This window comes from Dermacentor andersoni, chromosome 4 (genome assembly GCF_023375885.2).
Source record: "Dermacentor andersoni chromosome 4, qqDerAnde1_hic_scaffold, whole genome shotgun sequence".
Taxonomy (NCBI): domain Eukaryota; kingdom Metazoa; phylum Arthropoda; class Arachnida; order Ixodida; family Ixodidae; genus Dermacentor; species Dermacentor andersoni.
In genome coordinates, this window is record NC_092817.1 from 129,998,585 (window position 1) to 130,020,606 (window position 22,022).

A 22,022-nucleotide genomic window follows, 5' to 3' on the forward strand; every position below is an offset into this window, starting at 1 on the left:
AGCGAGGCACTGGAAGTGGTAAGGGAATACATCTACTTAGGACAGGTAGTGACCACGGATCCGGATCATGAGACTGAAATAACCAGAAGAATAAGAATGGACTGGGGTGCGTTTGGCAGGCATTCTGAAATCATGAACAGCAGGTTGCCACTATCCCTCAAGAGGAAAGTGTATAACAGCTGTGTCTTACCAGTACTCACCTACGGGGCAGAAACCCGGAGGCTTACGAAAAGGGTTCTGCTGAAATTGAGGACGACGCAACGTGCCATGGAAAGAAGAATGATAGGTGTAACGTTAAGGGATAAGAAAAGAGCAGATTGGGTGAGGGAACAAACGCGGGTAAATGACATCTTAGTTGAAATCAAGAAAAAGAAATGGGCATGGGCCGGACATGTAATGAGGAGGGAAGATAACCGATGGTCATTAAGGGTTACGGACTGGATTCGAAGGGAAGGAAAGCGTAGTAGGGGGCGGCAGAAAGTTAGGTGGGCGGATGACATTAAGATGTTTGCAGGGACAACATGGCCACAATTAGTACATGACCGGGGTAGTTGGAGAAGTATGGGAGAGGCCTTTGCCCTGCAGTGGGCGTAACTAGGCTGATGATGATGATGATGATGATGATACTGTAATCATGAAAAAAAGAAATGCTACAACTGGCATGTGGCAAGCTTTACGTTTTTTTTCCCTATCAGCTCATAGAAATGAGCCACGAGGAGAAATTGAAATGCTGTTACCTCATCAAACATTCAAATTTCTTAAACACTAACAAAAACAGATAGGCATTAGAGTGCGCATCACTTAAATAGATTAAACACTGGTACAAAAGTTAATGCACCACTTTGTGCCAGGTAAAAATGTGAGAAACATCAAAAAAGTTCAGGTTCTACGGCCAACCATGAAAAGCAAGTAAAAAAATCATTAGGCTTTCGTAAGGGGTTTAAAAGCTTTACGACTTGCAGTCTTGGTGATGGACACGCTGATAGATGAGCAGCTATTTCCCTGAGACGAGAGTGTTGAGGGCTTTGCGTGCAAGTCTTTGCGAGACACTGAAGAGTAGTTCTTGATCCACATGAAGCAGGCGGCTTGCATACACAACGTCTGGGTCACCATACTGAATGCATGGTGCTATCGGGACTTTTTCTCCTTGCATCGCGGTAAAAAAGCATGGTTAAGTTTAGCTCACATTTAAACATTTCATTAATGTATTTAATACCTAAAATTTTTTACTATGTGTCATTCATTATGAGAATTCATAACCGCAACATATTTCATATATAAGCAGCTAGAATTATCAGCTCGGTCAGTTTGTGCAAGCTCGTTTGAGGCAGCAAATCGAGTTTGACAAAGACAACCTCAACATTTTTTGCTGAAAAAGGGACACCTCAGATGACATGCAGTCCTGGGAGTGGGAAGTGCACGGTTAAAAAAAAAATAAAGACTGGCGCACCGATCCTGAAAAAGAGAATGATAAGCACCTGCTAGTGCAAAAAGATAATCAAGTGATATGTTTTAATAGCACAAGGGCACCTTTGGCCAAGGAGCGCCAAGTCTATACTGCAAACGATAAACTTAGCGCATCTTTACAAAGCAAATATATAAAGATGACTGATGACTCCCCGCACTACAGTTGCTTAGCTCTAGCATGAAGTCTTTTGATGCATGCACACGTACATACACACGCTACACCCAAGTGTAACAGCTGCAGGATTAAAATTGGGCAGCAACGAAGTCCCAACCTTTAACATTTTAACCCCTGATCTCGAGCTGTACTAGTGACTGGAGGCAGTACCAATATCGCCAATGACGAGTCGCACTCATTCTGCCCGATGTGATGCTGCTCTGACTGTCAAAGATGGGTTACGGTCGGCATTGAGGGAAACCTGCTCCAAAGAGCAGCTTTTAATTTTTGTGTTAATTTTGCTGTCCCATAAATGATGCTGGTCCTTAATTCCAAGTTTTTGTGCAGTGACATGTCTAGTTGGCAATTGTGGTATTTTGCGTAAACATATCAAAGCCAACTGTGATGAAAGTTCAACCTGATAAATTGGTTATGATCGAGTAGCATAGACTACCGAAGCAATCTCGACAATGTCTGGAACGCTAGTGAAGTTATTTTCTTATTAGCATCGTTTAAACAGCATTCCAACATATGACACATGCACCTCAGATATGCAGATAAGATTTCCTTGACTGAGCAAGAAGCGATGCTTTATGTGCCACGAGGCTACTTCAATCGAAGCAGTATTGGTGCTCTCTGAGAACAATGCCAATGCAGATAAGCCAAATGTTTTTCAGGGGCAATAGTTATGGCTGAAATCATGTTAAATTACAGTTTCTTTAAACACATGATCAGACTATGTTAGAAGTCCTTCTTCAAATCCTCCATATTTATTATACTAGTCATATCTCTGTACACAAAGGCTACTAATTAGATTCCATGCTATATGATTATTTTAACAAAAACTTCACTTAGTAATACACATGCTGTGATAAGATTTCTTTGCGAGACCACCACATTGAGATGCTGTATAAGGTGAATTCATTATTTTTAAAACGAAGTTCCTGTTCTTCCAAGCGAGAAAGAGAACTGAGGATCCCGATTTTTCTTATTCACAGCTGGAAGAAGCCAGGGAAGGCACATGGAAATTTGTAATTTTCTAGAGATGTAGAAATGATAAAGGGAAATAAAAATGATCAAAAACCAACCAGCCAGGGCTGGAAAACGAACCTACAACCTTTGCATTAGGCATGCCATGCACTAATCACAGTGCTACCAAGGCAGCATTCGAGCGTCCGCAATGGTCCCTCAGATTGTCGACGCTGGAACGCGGCCGTAGTACCGCAGTGCGTTTCTTGGCCTCATAACCTGCTGGCTTCTTGTAGTTCTGCTACTTCCAGCACATATATATATTCACATCTGGTAAGTAAACAGCCCTTGCGTGATGCTAGAATACAATATAAAGCATTATTGCCGTGTTACATAGAAAGCCTTACATTGTCAAGGCGAGGTGTATTAATGTCAATCTAAAAAAAAACTAAACAATTCCCACTCAAGACAGCGCTGCTGTGTGCAACACGGTTTAAAGAAAACAACTTGTTCAGAAATAAATCCATCAAACAACAAGGAAATATGAAAACTAGATGAGAATTTGTGCAGATGCATGATGAAAATTTAGCGCAGCAACTGATGAAGACATAATGAAGGACGTGCGAGGATGGTTTATTTTGGAAATACGAGTCAATATACTTGGAAGATGTATATAACCTTACATGTGCAGAAAAATTTTTACGTAGCAGCTAAACTGCGAAGAGGCCTAGAACACACTGATACAAGGTGTCAAGCATGTAACTCTCTCGTGCCCTTAAGTCAACAAAACGGGGCTCTTGCTCATGATTCGCTGCACAAGGTTGGTTCACACAACTTAGCAGCTTCTACATATGCCTTATAAGTACCAGGTGGCCTGTGTGACTTGTGTAAGCTTTAAATATGTACAAGTGCCATGTAGCTGGACAGAAGCAAGGTAATATTGTTTGCCATCGTTTTAAGCAAGTCAAACCCATTTTTGCATTTCGCCTAATTAGGTAATTAGTTTTTATCAATTATTCAACTGCTAAAATATTATATTCAAAGCAAAAGTGTCAGTGAGAAAATCTTAGAGCATCCCGAAAAATTTCAAATCCAGCTTTCTACTGCTAACTAGGTGCAATACAAATGTTTTTTTTTTTTTTAAGCTTGAAAGAAGCCCGTGAATGCATGCAAGAAGTGCTGCGCAACTAACCGCTCGTGCACCTGAACACCATTTGGCTCCTTCTTTCAGGCTTGAAATAAAAAAAAAAAAACAGTTTTTGAGAATAATTTTTAGAAATTGCTAAATTATTATTCACTATGTTTTAGGCAAAATGCATGAAATAGTGTGGCTGCCACCTCGATTTTTGGCGAAATGCACTGACTCCATTTTCATGTCCAAATCCTGCATACATGGTGTGTGTTTTGAGCTGATTGCGTAATTTACGGTAGTTTTGACTAATTGAAGCTTCGCACCCTAATAATGGAGTCGACAGCCTAAAAAGGAATAGGTACATAAATAAATGGTCGCTGTCAGTACTCTATACTCCTTTAACCTAGGGCAAAGTGCTTGTGAGCCAGGAAGTTGGTAGTTCTAAGCAGTATTTCTCATCCTGACCTGGTGATATAGCCCAGTTACTATGGTGCCATGCTACTCAGCCATGCTGGTCATCCTCACGAAAAGTCGTGTCCAAACTCTATAAAAGCCACAACTCATAATTTTGCTCTCAGTTTTTTCATCTTGTGCGTTTCACACATGGCCGTTAGTCAAATATTCCGTCACAAGGATACTGAAAAAAATTCTGTCATTTTCTGGTAGCCAAACTGAATACATAATAAAGGGAGAAGATTAACGAGCAAATATTGGATTGATCAAGTACAGCACAAATGGAAATAAATCTGTAATACTGTGTGCGTTGGCTTTGAATGCAAGAAGCGTAAAAGCAGAAACTTGTAGCCACGCCACTGAATTTCCCGCGTTTGTTACACCTCACAACAAGTTTGGCATCTTCCTGTACTCGGGGATAATAATCGGCTAAAGATATGATGGACGAGTGTCGGCATAAATTAACAGGATACTTGACCGGGCAATATTTGCGCATAAGGCGACCAAACATCGAGCGAAACAACTGTCTGTTCTCGAAAATTATTTCCACTTCCATTTATATACCTATCGCTGCCACAAGCAAAAGTTAATGGGCTAGCTGTCCACAAGCCGCAGATTAGACTGACAGCGACATATTACGGTAACGTAAAACAATTTCCACGCTGACTTAGCAGCCGCGGTATGCGCTAAGTGCCACAGTTCTCGTTTGCCACTCGAAATTCACGCCATGATGACCGACACTGCATCTTTAACATGAAATATTGCACGCTTTGCTCCGGAGCTCAATAGAAGGACGAAACGCACTTGCACGTACCTGAAATCTGCATGTCGAAAATCCGACGACGCTTCCGAGAAAGGGGCACACTGCCAAGTACCCGTACGGCCACTTCACTTCGACGTGAGGCACTTCTATCAAACATTTCACATGCGACACGTATCACACCGATTGTGCGAACGCGAAAAAATGACGCAGGTCGCAATGCGACGCCGTGAAGCCGTGCATCCCCCGATGGGCTGCGTGCGTGGACTTGCACAAAAACAAAACGATAGGATGCGATATGTGCGAAAAGATGGTGACTCTCGCAGCGGAGAAGAAGCAGCGATGTAGAAGAAAAGCTAGAATGAATGTTGCCAACTGTTGGTTACCAAGTTATGGCGGCGGCGGTGGTGGCTTTACTGGCGTGTGTTGCGGTCGTCTAAGTTTTTATTTTTTTTGCCCAAACAGTGTGGTTAGGATCAGTTCTTTGTTGACATTTCTTTTACTGTGTCACTTGGCATTACTTTTTGGCTTTTTATGCTATTAGGCCATCCATTATGGCCTCCCAGGTTAGCGCGCGCCAGCTTCGCGCGCAAATCTCGGAGGCCACGAGACAACACGTTAAGAAACGCCATATTTGCGTTGTTAGCGTTTCATTATCGTTTATTCGACTTAGATAGAAGCGTAGTGTTGCTTTTGCTGAGGGTGGGGAGCTGGCGACTAAGACGGCATCCCTCAGCGGGGGGCGTGGGAGTAGGTTGGTGCTGGTTGTTATCGCGAAATTCGCAGGTCCTGCTATTTTTTTTTATTATTATTTAAGCATTTCTATACTTACCGAACAAGAAAAACAGTCCGTCCGTCAGTCCGTACCATATGATATCTTTCAAAGTAGAACCAGCAGCAGTGAGTGAATTCATCTTCGTGCTAGCTCTCGCTTCAGCGCGACCGAAGCGGCGAGAGCACAGCGCTCACGAAGCTCTCAGCACATGCCGCACTATGCACTTTTCACAGATCACTTTCAAGATAGGTGTACGTGCGTCTGTTTTCAAAGCGAAGTAAACGGCGAGTACATAGCGCGTGAAGTTTTCAGCAGTGGGCACAATCTGTCCGCATTGCAGTTCTCTTTCAAGATACCGTTCGCGCGGCCGTGCCACAAGCAAACGCCGCCGGAGAACGGTTGATACTGGTTCGACGGGGATCGGTGGCGCGCTAGAGAGCGATAACGACTCCAAATGAACGAAACGCCATCAGCGCCGCTGGCGCCGCCACCTGCAGTACTTTGCTCGCTTCATTCGCTTTGCGGCGCCGACCACAGCAGCTCGTGTCGCCGAAGCGCTGTCGCTTATACTTGGCGGATCAGGTCTAATAACGTTGGTGACATTGGACTGCGTGTAGATGAGCAAGTGTCACAAGGCTTACGCATACTTAGACAACTTCCAGGGGAGTTCCTTTGTGATATTTTTCATCGGAAAGGTGCAGTCGGTGGTGATCAAGAGCTGACAGTGCATGTAAGAGGGGTGCGAAGCTTTTCTTATAATGAGATTCTTGCCCAGCTCGCAAAGACCTGTTGAAGCTAAGAGTTGCTGGTGGCTGTATGTAGTTCTTTTTATTTTCGCATGCGCTCGAACCGCCATGAATCCTACCTGTGTAATGACATTAGGGCAGTATTCACGTACAAAAGCAAGTGCAGCCGGTAATAGGGATGCCTAAGGTTTGCTGCCCGGCGGGAGCTCCCCCTTCCCTTTCCCGCTTTGGTTGAAAAGTTAGGGGGAGGGGTCTAGAGCAACCTTGCACCCCTCTCCCCACAGTGGCGTAGCCAGAAAATCTTTCGTGTGAGGGGGCCGTGGTCCCAATTGACCGCGCATGGTGGGGGAAGGAGCTGGGCCAGCGCCATAGTAGCAAAAATGTTACAATTGCCCGGCGTGCCCCCCTATGAATACGCCGCTACTCCGTCCCCCTCCCGCAATCGACGCAATCGAGCTATCAGAACGTGCATGACACGCATGCATGATATAACAGGAATGACGTGCCACGTAGCTGGCATCGATGTCGTGACATTATCATTATCAGCCTATATATTGATGCCCATCGCAGGACGAAAGCTTCTACAGTGATCTCCAATACCTCTGTCTTGTGCTAACTACTTCTGCAGATTTTCTAATTCCATCACGCCCACCTTATTCTCTGCCGTCCTCGACTGTGCTTCCCTTCCCTTAGCACTCATTCTGCAACTCCAACAGACCAGCGGTTCTCCCCCTTACGCATTGCATGGTCTGCCCAGCACGACTTCTTCCTCTTAATGTCAACCAGAATATCAGCTATCCCCGTCCGCTCTCTAATCCACATCGCTGTCTTCCCGTCTATTATCGTCAAGCCTAACATTTTTCAATGAATTGCTCGTTGCGCGGCCCTCAACGTCTTCCCAACCTTCTTTGGTAACTTCCAAGTTTCGGTTCCACATGTTAGTAGCGGTAGAAAGCAATGATTAGCAGTAAGGTCCATTGGTCATGGTTTAGTAATGCCTGCCGTAAGCTCTCCAACTAATTTTTTATTTTTGTTAACTTCCTTGATCAGAGGTCCCTGCTAGTAATTAACCTCAATAAACGTATCCCTGCGCAGGTTCTAGAGGGTGACTGCCGCTCATGACAATTCGTTCTCTCGCCAGGCTGTGGAACGTTACTAATCTCTTCTGCATACTAATCTTCAATCAGACGCTTACACATTCTTGACTAAGGTCCTTATACGTTTGTTGCAAATAGTCTGCAGCGTTGCTGAGTATGCCGACGTCATCTACAAACCATAAGTTGGTGATCTATCTACCGTTAGCCCTCACCGCTAACCATTCCCAGTCTAAGTGGTTGCACACCTTTAAGTATTCAGTGATAGCGTTGTAAATATTTTGTCATTGATCATGCGAAGCCTTTTGCAGATATCTGGCTATGCAAAGTCGGCGCGTTAGTGTCATCCGTTCGAAATCAGCATTCGTGGGAAACTTCATTTTTGACCGCTGTTCGGAATCAGTGAGCTGCAGCCTAGATTCCCCGATCTTATCATTCCAGCGACCTGATCCAAGCGGAGGTAGCTCGCGTTTCACGCATAGCCAATATCAAAGCGTTAATTGTCAATGTTCATATATCGTATACTGTAAGCTTGTTCAATTACTCCCCTAAAATAGGGTGTAAATTAGAAAAACGAGGGTGTTCCAAGGGTGTTTCCTTATTGAACACCCTATTCCGTTTGAAAAGGGTGTTGCGAAGGTGTCTACAATGTTGAACAGATAAATACACCCGCGTTACACACATAAGGGTGTGAAAATTTTAAGAATGTACGGACCACCTCAGGGCTATCGAAGCTAATCTCTTTCCCTCTCCCTAGCTCGACCACTAACACCCCTACTCCACTGTGGTGCCTGCCAGCAACTCAAAGTATGGTAACGGAATTGCAGAGGGGGGGGGGGGGTACTACATTAGGTGGAGCATACAGCAGCTCCACATCCAACACATCGTCACCTAGCCAGGTATAATTTCCCTCAAAAAATTTAACGCGTGGTCAAATTAGCGGACTTTAATGTCTATCGCCCCTTTATGTGCCAGACCCAGGCACCTTGATTTTGTACCAGTGATACACCATTACAATCAAGCATACTATCGATAGATCAGATGCAGAGCACACCTTGATTTGAAATCATTCCTCCAAGGAAGGTGACCTAAATCTATTTCTCCTCCAAATCTATAGCTCGCCGAAAGACAGAAGGACCTGGCACCACGATTTCCTCTAACAGGTAACTCACTTAGCAACCAAAGCCCACCTCCGTATAGTTGGCGGCTTTAATACCACCATTCAGCGTGGGGTCATTGCCAGACTAATCCCAAAGGCACTAAAGAATGTCCTAGCACGGAACGAAACACGCGATGTGACATGCGTGCCGCGTAACGCCGATACGTACACATTTTGCATTGTAGTGGCATATTATTACATCAGGATAGAACGCCATGTAGTAGATGCACAGGTAGCGGTAAAAGTCAGCCAAAGAAAATTTGAGAAAGAAAAAGAAGTTTCAGGAGATTTAGAGAAGTTAGACATAGTACAGAATATAGAGAAGCGATAGCACTTGGTTCTGGTCAAGTATTAGGCGGTTTTCTTTTTTTCTTTGTTTTTACCTAATTGATTTCGACCATTTGTACCAATATCCCTTTCTACCAATATCTCTTAAGAATATATTTTGTTACAATATCTGTAATTACCTACTGATCTGCAATGTCTGTGTCATCGCCAGGCCAGGAAGCTTCCTCGTGGTCGGCTTCTGTTCCTTCCCCTGACTTGCCCACGGAGCTTTTCTTGCGCAGTGGGACGAGCAGCATACCTGCGGCTTTACTCCCGAGTGATGGCGGCAATTTAAACCGACTCCTCAAGTGGGGAGCTATGCATCGGAATCGAATATAAAGATTACTGTGTAGAACTACAGTTGCAGGGTGTTTTGCATACGCCTACTGTTTTGTATACGCCTGTGCATTTCCTAATATGAGTCGGCGCTGCAGAGTTATGTCATATGAACAGTCACCCCACCTGTGGGGGTTACAAGCGTAAACTGTGCGTCTTGCTCTTGCACGGCAGACCACAGTGTGTTCGTCGCTTTAATATATTAGTGGAAAAATAAAGTATCAAAATAGAACGCTGCCTTTGTTGTGTCTTACCAGTCTTCTGATAAGCACATTACAAAGCGTTCGTCTAGTAAACTAATAACTCTGGTCTGACCGCCACCTTTACATGCCTCCGAGAATGTAAAATCCTAGATTTCATACTGTAGCAATAGTCGAGTCTATCAAAAATGAACTCCATTTCGTACCTCTAAAAAGAAAACAACTTCGTGCCTTTTAGTATTCTTAGATGCAGGCCACAGTTAACTGTTTCTTGTTAGTATTGGAATGTGGGTAAGCTTGCCGTAAGAAGCCTTGTTGCCTTTTCTTATAGGCACACCCAGTAATATGCATTCAACTGGTTGACCACATTTTCATCCCTGCTGAGCGTCATGTTTACAGATATGATCCTCAAATTGTGGCTTAAGCAGTGGCACAACTAGAGATGGTGCGGGTCCGCACTGGACACGCATCGTTTAGGATTTGTCTTAGTGGTGTTTGTGAAGCACCAGACTAATCACGGACTTACGGCATCAGATAAGGATCAATATTCTGCTTATTAGTAGGAGTGTTTTGATATTACTGCTGAACGAGGATGAACTCTTGGTTACTCCTTTTTTCTTTATATATAAATATAAAGTTAATTTAGCAGTTGACTATTGCAGTGATTTAAGTGTTTTGAATGTATTTCAATAAGAAGACTAAGAGCTAAGACTTTCTTTTGGTGCAGTGACCTTACTTTTTGATCTTCTTGATGTTTTACACCATGTTCTCATTTTGACTTCTGCACACGATATTTCTCAGGCACCCACTTTATATAATAGAAGGAGGTAGCTAGCTGCAAGGACACAAGATTGTCAGAGAGCCAGTCTAGCACGACTCCACATTGTGCAGAGGAGTACACTCCCAAGAATTAAAATACATTGCCATGAAATTTGGGTGGGAAAACTAGAATGTGGGTATATTGAGTGCACCATTTGAATAAATGTCACCAAAACTTTCAAAGACGGTATGTCAGACAAAGGTGAAAATTTTCACGTGCTCTTGGCAGTCATTTTCATACGGCATTTTTGCAATGTCTCTAATGGGAAAGTTAAGACTAAGTCTGCTCTCTGGAGACAAACGCATAGGAGCAAGTGTCAATGAAAGGTTAGAAATGTGTTTTAAAGAAAAGCTTATTAGATTTTAAAGAAGTGACCGTTTTTTGTCTTGTCGCTCACAACATATATCCAAGTGACAAAAATATAACGTTACAATAACATAGCAGCTTTGCTTAATGACGCAATACATGTTTGCACTGAGTACGGTGCCTGCTTTGACTATAATATCAACAGCTCACGTTTGGTTAGCTGCTGACATAATTTAACAGGATGTAAACGCAAGGATACAAGTACAAACCACTTTCATTCTCTATTTTAAACGCTGATATAAAGAAGACAGATTTTCCTGTCTTCCCTTTTATCTGTTTTTCACACTTACCTTTAGAAGTATGGCTTCCTTCTAGGTTTTAGAAAGGGGAACCATTGGGGGCAGAATACTCACGCTTTAAGAAGTCATTAATCTCATACTTACATGCTCACCGAACCAGTTCATAAGAACCACTTGCGGCTCCCGAAGCGGCAGCAAGGAGCGAGTCCTTTAACTGTGTACACCGTGGTGAGCATGTTGCGTCATAATTAGAAGCCACATAGTCGCTCGCAATTCAAAAAAATATGCGCTGCTCAGCTATCGCAAACGCCAGAGACCAGTGGAGCTGGGTGAAGGCCAGCAAAGTAGGACCAAGCCGCGCACAAGACATCCGACCGGCGGCATGGTGAACCTACGGTGTCCGCCAAAGGCGTCTACAACGGTGTCCGCGATTCGCCTGGACAACGCCGTAGTAGACGGCGCGTTTTTCTCCGCTCTGTATGGAGCGGTGGACGAGGAGGACATCGAGGCACCCTAGCAACTGTCGAAGAACGCCCCTCCTCCATCACGTGATTCCCCTGCCTCGTGCGCCAGAGGAGCAGGCACGCATACACGCCGCGTTCCTCGCTCGCGTGCGCGCCGCTACTTCACCCTCGCTAGGTTCCATCCACCTTCGCCGCTTCGCTACGCTGCACGATGCTATTTTGACATCACGGTTTCCCTCTCAGCTCACCCTTCCCCAGCTTGGCGAAGCTGCGCACGTCAAGAAAAACGCAGCGCAGTTCTAACAGCTCCACTGTAAAATTAATTTGCACATGTAAAACAGGTATCTCCTAGTGCGAAAAAGTCATATGTACGCTTCCGGCTGGTATTTCAGATTTTGATTAGGCTGGCTCGATCTACTTGCCAGCCAAGTATGCTAATGGAGGCAGGAATCTGTTCAATGCAAATAACTGAGAACATCTGAGTGGAACATTTGTTCATTAATTGGCGGATGCAAACAATAGTGTTAATCAAGCAAAAGCCCCTTAGATTGATGGCTTCTGCAGGCATAATTTTTATAAGGCAATATTAAATTAAAGCATTTTTGCCCATAGTGAACTTCTCGGATTAAAATAAAGTACACAGTGAGGGACTCTATTTGTCTTCCCAGATACATATACATATGTTTTGAGACGAAGACAAGATTATCTGAAGCGTGATAATTTTTCTTAGTTTAGTGTACCTTAACCACGTCCTTAGGAAGAAAGCTTTCGTTTCAGGTAGTTGGTTCATTGTGCAAGTATAGACGTAGCCACATGCAAATATTGACGGACATGGAAGGGATGCCTAATACAGGATGGTGCCATTTCCAATTTATTATTTTCTTTGTCCTTTTTTGCACTGTCTTGCCTGTACTTATGCTGGTGTCGCTTTTGATGCGTCGTATTCATCACATTTCATTTTTGGTTCACACCTGAAGCCATGATACATTATTTAGATTTCATTTTCAACTCGTCATAATAATCGATCATGTAATTATGCAAGCTGCTCCTCAGACTTACAGCATCCATACCGTAATGCGGAATCAGAAGGTCCAACATATCACAAAAAAATTTGATGTGCAAGCTTTTAATGCCACTGCTCCTTGCAGTTTTATACTAATGTGCTACACAATAGATAATACTGCAAATTTAATATGATTTGTTGTGAGAAAGTGCAACGGATCAATCCCCACGGCACCAGGAAACTATTTCGTGAGGACGCCAACAGAGCAGGAAATATGATATGCCTCTGTACCGCTTTGAGACCGCGTTGGATATTGCTTCAGAACCGGGAACACACACACGCTTAGAAACAATAGAGTGCAGGCCATACATGAAATACTTTCTGTGAAATATTTATAACCAAAGCCTGCGACCTCACCTGAGAATATACGACACATATCTAAATGCACTGTATTCTCAGTCAGGAACATCTATACGTTGTACAAAACGTTATCAAGTGAGCTGCGATATAGCCGGAAAAGTTCCTCGCAGAATTTACGTTACCAGCACCATGCTTAGCAACTCAACTTATAACCTCTGCTATATAAGTGCATGGGTTTTATGCTATAAATGCGCTTACTGGTCAATTACGTCGCGCATATATTTCTTAGATCATAGTGTCAATACTTTGTGACTTTGTGCACGTTTGTTCTGTTTAACTATTCATTGTATACTTTAGTTTTGAAAAGATGGAGCCAGTTGTAATTAAAGGATATTTCTACACTGAAAAACTGCTGAAACTTTAGAGAATCTATTGTGTTCTTTTAGAATATATGTTGTAAAGTTCATGGACATCATTTTAATGTAATTTTATGTGTGTCCGCATGTTTCTCGAATGCAGTTTGTCTTGCGAGTGATCAATGAAGATTTCGGCCTCTTAAGACAAAAATTTTCATTTGAGTAACTCGGCGACAACAGATTACATCCACTTCAACAAGCATAAGCGCAGGAGCTGCTTATGAAGGAATTAAATTTTCCCGACATGTAAGTATTGTGAATCCCTTTTGACGCGACCATGGCTCTACATCGTGAATGTTTTCAAACTATTGGGAAGAGTACTAGCACTCTGTACTGAAGGAGTACAATCTCTCTGTTAGGAGGAGGGCAAGCTCTCTGTTTGGGGTAGTAAAAACACTCAGTTTGGAGGAGTAGAAGCACACGCTTTGGGGTAGTGCTAACACGTTGGGTGAGTGCTATTACCCTGGTGGGGAGAGTATTAGCACTCTGTGGAAGAGTGCTAGCACTCCCTTGCAGTGGAGTAATAAAACTCTTTTGGAGGGAGTTATTCTGCCCTCTATCAGAGGGGGCTCGATCTACTTTGGAAAGAGGGGGTCAAATATGGGACAAGTAGATACTCCCTCGAAGAAAGTTCCCGGAACTCTGTTTGTTTTGAGAGTGTCGTTGTCATGCAGGGTTGCGCAGCGAAAGAGTAAACAATGTTTGCATCACTTATTTTTGCTTCTGCATTGCGTCGAAAACCTATGTCGTTGGTGAACTACTGATAACTTCCATTACTTTGTTTCGCATAGAGAGGAGAGTAACCAGACTTTAACAGTCATTTGTTGCAAAATGTTTAGTTTGTATCGAATATCTTCAATTACAGAATAGTTTATTTTCAAATATGAAGATTCAGTGCGTAATATTTGATTTGTATTTGAAGCTTCCAATATTTGGCCAGTCCTATTTTCTTGCTTTCTGAAATGCAAATGCTTTTATCTTTTAAAGAGGTAGCAGTGTACTCACCAAAGTTGCGCACCCCTTTTGGGATTTTTGGAATTTTTGGAAGTTTCCGGAACGCTGCTGACCCGGCCACTAGAATATATATTGAAAAAGGTGCATTACGTGCCATTGCCGTAAATTGAACATATTGGTTGAGGTGAGAGCATCGTGTAATAAATTGCGTGTACTTGTTAGAAGCAGGGGCGTACCTAGGGGGGGGGGGGGGGAGGGGCTGATGGAGCTACAGTTCCCCTGCCCGAAATTTTTTCGTGCTGTCATACACCGCTAACCAATACAAACCCCGGCGCCGGAAATCATTCTGAATTTTGTCTAGAATGTCTTTTTCACGATCGAAAAGACATAGACATTTCAGCGCGAACATTGCGAACTCGGGCTGGATTTCGGGACAAGGTCCGTGCACCTGCAGTCATATAACCCAAGGAGCCCCACCTAAGCACGAAGTTTCAAGGGCGTTTTGATGGCTCGTAGGCTCGTCCGGCATCTCGTAGAGGCTACAGAGTCTACGGAGCACGTGGATTTCAATTCTGCAACATAATGGGTGTAATGTTCCCATAAACTTTTGATGTGATAGGTGCATTGACGTTTCTAAAGTCTTGCTGTAGATTGTGGATTTCGGAACATTGCAGGTTTAATATTGTTATAAACATTTCACGTCAAAGGTGCATTCAGATTTCTAAAGTAGTACATCGGACCATACGACGAGACAAGCCAAATCAAAACACTATCAGAAAAGTTGACAAAGCACGCAGTGAGGTACGATGAGACGAGGCTTCTGCGGCGGTTAATTTGTGCAGTCGTGCAATGCCGTCGAGCAAAGAATATCAAAGTTTTTTCCACCTGCGCCAAACATCCATGTCAAGACACTACAGCCAGCAAAGGTAACTACGTTCTTATTTTTTTTTTCACTTTGACTTTACTCGCGAAGGCACATTGAGCCTCTTCAATTTTCTTGTCCACGCTGCCCGCAGGCTGCCAGAGCCAGCCAGAGCGCGCGCGTTTTTCCCGTGTGGCCCCGTCCGCCGCGGGGCCACTTTGGTGCGCGTTCGTTTTTCTCTGGCCGAGTGAGTGGATTTTCGCTTGGCAAAGTTTTCGACGCTTTCCGGTGAGCGGACGATAAAATAAACAATCGTTGCTCGCCACCATCCCTATGGGGTAGACTTATTGCAACGCGCTCGCTGTGCGCAACCGCTCCGGCAAGTTTTGTCTCGCCGTTGTAGGGCACTGAACAGTATGCGTATGCTTCTATGTGGACCAAGCGTCTCACGTTTTATTCGATATTCCTTCGGTAGCCACACATTAGGTGCCAAAGTAGGCATTCTATCGTGGACAACATGTTTTTGTCAGTTTTGTTGTTTTTTCATTTCGGTGCCCCCGTCCCCGAAAAAAAAGAGACATTTTCTTGCCGCGCAGTGATTTGTCGCATGGTGAATGTTTGATTTTCTTGCTCCTTCTTTTGTGGTAAGTGATGTGCCGCGGAACGCTTCAGTTGCCGGAAATTCCTTATATACTATGGCGATAGAAATTATATGGACACTCCAGGTGCATTCCTGCCATCAACGTCACCCCCATTTTCCCAGGGCAATAACGTAATGACCGCGCGCCGCATGCTGTATGAGCGAGTGAAAGCATAGGGCGGGTGGCTGGATGAGCCCACGATGGTTGCTAAGTCTTGCGTGCGCAAGGGAGAAAAACAAGGAGGATGCGCACCGCCTTCCGTCGCGGGTGGTAAGTCAGGGGAGTAGACTCAAGGAGGGGGGGAGGGGGGGGCGAGCGTTAGGATTCTCTGATCTGTGAATGTGTGGTTGCACACATGTTTATTTGCCTTGTTTGAGGCATTATACAGTGACTTTTTCTTAGATACGCAGATTTTTGGAGACATTTCCCTATATTTAAATATCTTGTCGCGAGGTTTTGTCTATACGTGCAGTGAGCTTTCCTTCGAGTGACAGTATTTTATCCTTTATCAAGCTGTATCTTCACATTTGTATATTTATGTGTACCTCCACGTTTCTGATGCACGAAGGCGAGTCAATTGAAAGTGAGCCAACCGATCCCGCGCAATCCTGGTTCGGTTCATTATCTGCAAGGCATGCGCGTCGCACGCAGGCATCTCTCATTTACAAAAGGGACACACAAGTGTGATGATAAATGTCCTTTGATGCTCTCATACACTGTGTTTAACATGTGTGTAGAACATAATGGACGTTACAAAAGTTGAACAGCATGGTGTTGTGAGGCTTTTGACAGCTGAAGCTCTTTCTGAAAAATAAATTAGTCGCCGTGTGTCTGCCGTGTAAGTTGAACATTGCATTTCATTGGGCACTGTGAAGCATTGGAGCAACAGGTTCAAAAATGACGTGAAAACTGCAAATACCATACAAGACCGGGCCAAATCTACTCTGCCCGAACACAATTACAAAGGTTGATGAGCTGCCTAGATATGAACGGAGGACAAGCATCGACGAACTAGCAGAGCATGCGAACATTAGCCAAGCTTCGGTTCACACCGTAATTCATGAACATCTCGGTTAGCGGCTCTTGTGTGCGCAATGGATGCCTAAGATTTTGAACCACCGCCAGAAGACGAAGAGGTTCGGCACTGCTTTGACTCATCTGAGCCGGCATCCCAATGAGGGTGGCAACTGCTCGTATGCAATTGTGACCGGGCACGAATCATGGTGCCATTACTACGAGCCTGAAGCACGATGGCAAACTTACAGCGGAAATATTCGAGTTCACCACTCCAAAGAAAGCAAAGGCCGTCGTTTCCACCGGAAGGTTATTGTTGGCTTTTTTTGATCGTCAGGAGCCATTACTGATAAAATTTGCTAACCCTGAAGGGTCTATCAATCGTTTCCGATATTGTTAAACGCCGGATCGGCTGCGTGTCGCAATCAAGAACAAACGACGTAGAAATTTGACGAATGGGGTTATGTTGCTCCACGACAAAGCCCGTCCCCCCGTTCTTGATGTGGTTAACACAAAACTGGCAAAGCTCAAGTGGGAAATGCTGCAGCATCCGCCATACAGCACAGACCTCTCACTTGCAACTTCCAGATTTTGGGACAACTAAAAAAAAACAAAAAACAGCTCAAGGGAACCAGATTCGTGTCGGATGATGACGTGAACGGGTGAGTTACACTTTTTGAAGCAGCGACTCACTATGAGACGGGAATCACGTGACTCGTTAGTCAGTGGGACAAATGTCTAAATGATCATGGAGACTACATTTAAGTAAAGTACGCCATTTGTCATATATTTGCCTTGGCTCACTTTCATTTGAATCGCTCCCGTATATTTGCAGAAAACTTACTTTTTATAGGTGCTCTATATTGCGACCTTCTATATGAACCTCCATATACCTCCTATATGAACACAACAATCAAACCCCGGCCCTCAGTCCCCAGCAGCTGCGAAGCAACTGACCACGGCGGCGGTCGGACCTGCGACGCTGCAGAGGGTGCTAAGAATGCCTGGCTCCGGACAGGCCGCCATTGGAATGTGAACATGGCAACGTTTAACGCTAGAACGTTATCTAGTGAGGCGAGTCTAGCAGTGCTATTGGAGGAATTAGAGGGCAGTAAATGGTATATAATAGGGCTCAGTGAAGTTAGGAGGCCAAAAGAAGCATATACAGTGCTAAAAAGCGGGCACGTCTTGTGCTACCGGGGCTTAGCAGAGAGACGAGAACTAGGAGTCGGATTCCTGATTAATAAGAACATAGCTGGTAACATACAGGAATTCTATAGCATTAACGAGAGGGTGGCATGTCTTGTTGTGAAACTTAATAAGAGGTACAAAATGAAGGTTATACAGGTCTACGCCCCTACATCTAGTCATGATGACCAGGAAGTCGAAAGCTTCTATGAAGACGTGGAATCGGTGATGGGTAAAGTCAAAACAAAATACAGTATACTGATGGGCGATTTCAATGCCAGGGTAGGCAAGAAGCAGGCCGGAGACAAGTCAGTGGGGGAATATGGCATAGGCTCTAGGAATAGCAGAGGAGAGTTATTAGTAGAGTTTGCAGAACAGAATAATATGAGGATTATGAATACCTTTTTCCGCAAGCAGGTTAGCCGAAAGTGGACATGGAGGAGCCCGAATGGTGAGACTAGAAATGAAATCGACTTTATACTCTGCGCGAACCCTGGCATCATACAAGATGTAGACGTGCTCGGCAAGGTGCGCTGCAGTGACCATAGGATGGTAAGAACTCAAATTAGCCTTGACTTCAGGAGGGAACGGAAGAAACTGGTACATAAGAAACCAATCAATGAGTTAGCGGTAAGAGGGAAACTAGAGGAATTCCGGATCAAGCTACAGAACAGGTATTCGGCTTTAACTCAGGAAGAGGACCTTAGTGTTGAAGCAATGGACGACAACCTTATGGGCATCATTAAGGAGTGCGCAATAGAAGTCGGTGGTGACGCCGTTAAACAGGAAACCAGTAACCTATCGCAGGAGACGAAAGATCTGATCAAGAAACGCCAATGTATGAAAGCCTCTAACCCTACAGCTAGAATAGAGCTGGCAGAACTTTCTAAGTTAATCAACAAGCGTAAGACAGCGGACATAAGGAACTATAATATGGATAGAATTGAACAGGCTCTCAGGAACGGAGGAAGCCTAAAAGCAGTAAAGAAGAAACTAGGAATAGGCAAGAATCAGATGTGTGCGTTAAGAGACAAAGCCGGCAATATCGTTACTAATATGGATGAGATAGTTCAAGTGGCTGAAGAGTTTTATAGAGATTTATACAGTACCAGTAACACCCACGACGATAAGGTGAGAGAAAATAGTCTAGAGGAACTTGAAATCCCACAAGTAACACCGGAAGAGGTAAAGAACGCCTTGGGAGCTATGCAAATGGAGAAGGCAGCTGGGGAGGATCAGGTAACAGCAGATTTGTTGAAGGATCGTGGGAACACTGTCCTAGAAAGGTTGGCCGCCCTATATACACAATGCCTCATGACCTCGAACGTAACGGAATCTTGGAAGAACGCTAACATAATCCTAATCCATAAGAAAGGGGACGCCAAAGACTTGAAAAATTATAGACCGATCAGCTTACTGTCCGTTGCCTACAAAGTATTTACTAAGGTAATCGCAAATAGAATCAGGAATACCTTAGACTTCTGTCAACCAAAGGACCAGGCAGGATTCCGTAAAGGCTACTCAACAATAGACCATATTCACACTATCAATCAGGTGATAGAGAAATGTGTGGAATATAACCAACCCTTATATATAGCCTTCATTGATTACGAAAAAGCATTTGATTCAGTCGAAACCTCAGCAGTCATGGAGGCACTACGGAATCAGGGTGTAGATGAGCCATATGTAAAGATACTGGAAGCTATCTATAGCGGTTCCACAGCCACCGTAATCCTCCACAAAGAAAGCAACAAAATCCCAATAAAGAAAGGCGTCAGACAGGGAGATACGATATCTCCAATGCTATTCACAGCGTGTTTACAGGAGGTATTCAGAGACCTGGAGTGGGAAGAATTGGGGATAAAAGTTGATGGAGAATACCTTAGCAACTTTGCGATTCGCTGATGATATTGCCTTGCTTAGTAACGCAGGAGACCAATTGCAATGCATGCTCACTGACCTGGAGAGGCAAAGCAGAAGGGTGGGTCTGAAAATTAATCTACAGAAAACTAAAGTAATGTTTAACAGTCTCGGAAGAGAACAGCAGTTTACGATAGGTAGCGAGGCACTGGAAGTGGTAAGGGAATACATCTACTTAGGGCAGGTAGTGACCACGGATCCGGATCATGAGACTGAAATAACCAGAAGAATAAGAATTGGCTGGGGTGCATTTGGCAGGCATTCTCAGATGATCAACAGCAGGTTGCCATTATACCTCAAGAGAAAAGTTTATAACAGCTGTGTCTTACCAGTACTCACGTACGGGGCAGAAACCTGGAGGCTTACGAAAAGGGTTCTGCTGAAATTGAGGACGACGCAACGAGCCATGGAAAGAAGAATGATGGGTGTAACGTTAAGGGATATGAAAAGAGCAGATTGGGTGAGGGAACAAACGCGGGTAAATGACATCTTAGTTTAAATCAAGAAAAGGAAATGGGCATGGGCCGGACATGTAATGAGGAGGGAAGATAACCGATGGTCATTAAGGGTTACGGACTGGATTCCAAGGGAAGGAAAGCGTAGTAGGGGGGGGGGGGGCAGAAAGTTAGGTGGGCGGATGACATTAAGACGTTTGCAGGGACAACATGGCCACAATTAGTACATGACCGGGGTAGTTGGAGAAGTATGGGAGAGGCCTTTGCCCTGCAGTGGGCGTAACTAGGCTGATGATGATGATGATGATATTGCGGACATAATTTTGGTGCATTTACTCACAATACACGAACGGTGACAGCTGCTCCTGTGCAATACATTGAAACAAAGAACATCGTCATTGATATGTTACGGGGATGTTGCGATTAACAAAAACTATATTTACAATATATATACAGGATGAGTCAGAATAATTAAGATGGCTGACCACCAACAACACGCAGCAGCCAGCGTCTCTCTCTTCTTTCATCCTTCGGTAACAGGACCCCCGGGTGGCGAAGCCCCGCTCCGCACATGGCAGACGAAGAATTGCAAGCGAAGTATGGCTTCTGCTGCGAAACGTGCAGGCCGGCGATATGCGTCTGTCTTGAGGAAGCATCAAAATTTAGGGCGAAATCTCGTGATTTACGTCGTTAACTTGGCGTAAAATTTCATAAGGCCCTCTGTAGCGAGAGAGAAGCTTCTGGGAGAGGCCAACCCGACAATATGGTGAGCAGAGGAGCACCCAAGCACCTGGTGCGAACTAAACATCGCAATGGCAGCGGTCGTAACACTCTTTTTGTGTATACTGTGAGGCTAATAAACGAGATCGGGCGAATTGACGCGCCATGTGAGCGCGATCGATGAGCTCACGTGCGTACTCAGTTACAACATGCGGCACAGAAGGGAGGATGGTGTCAAACGTCAGTGTGGGGCGCGACCACACAAGAGATAAAAGGGTGAATGTCCTGCGGTGTCACGCCGGGACGAGTTATACGCGAACGTCACGTAAGCCACCTGGCGTCCCAGTCGCGGTGATCGTTGGAGGCGTACTTCGACAGCATCTCTGTGATTGTTTGGTTGACACGTTCCGTAAGGCCGTTCGTTTGTGGGTGGTAGGCGGTGGACATATTGTGCTTAGTGGCACAAAAGCGGATGAGATCGTCGACAACTCGAGGTAAGAACGAGCGGCCTCGGTCTGTGAGTAACTGTCGACAGGCACCGTGGTGGAGAACGACGTCGAAGAGGAGAAAAATCGTCGACGTCAGTTGCGCAACAAGTCGGCAACGCCTTTGTTATCGCGTAGCGCGGCGCGTAATCAGTAGCGACAGTGATGCACTTGTTCCCTCCGGTCGTTGTCGGAAAACGGCCAAGCTGGTCAAGGCCAACGCGAAGGAACGGTTCAGAGGGAACTTCATGGGATTGAGTCGTCCGACAGGTGCCAGGGGAGGTTTCTTACGGCGCTGACTCAATTCGCAAGGCGCGACTTAACGACGCACAGAGCGATAGATACCCGGCCAGAAGAACCGACGTCGTATGCGGTCTTATGTACGCAAAACTCCAAGGTGTGCCGCCGTCGGTGCATCTTGAAGTTGTTCGAGGTTGACGGGTCGCAGATGGCGAGGAAGGACGAGCAGCAACTTAGGGAGGTCAGGGTTGATATAGCGGCGGTAGAGGATGCCGTCATGCAGCACGAACATGCGGCACGTGC

The 22,022-nt window shown here is 44.7% G+C and overlaps 1 protein-coding gene across 4 annotated transcripts in view; it reads right to left on the reverse strand.

Moving 5' to 3' along the window:
- The window catches only part of LOC126537808 (uncharacterized), a 269,368-nt gene that overhangs the window by 227,676 nt on the left and 19,670 nt on the right, over positions 1 to 22,022 (reverse strand). For all 4 annotated transcript variants that reach the window (XM_072287925.1, XM_072287923.1, XM_072287924.1 and 1 more), the window contains one exon: positions 14,246 to 14,314. In XM_072287925.1, coding sequence (XP_072144026.1) covers positions 14,246 to 14,314 — 69 coding nt within the window. The remainder of the gene's footprint in view (positions 1 to 14,245; positions 14,315 to 22,022) is intronic.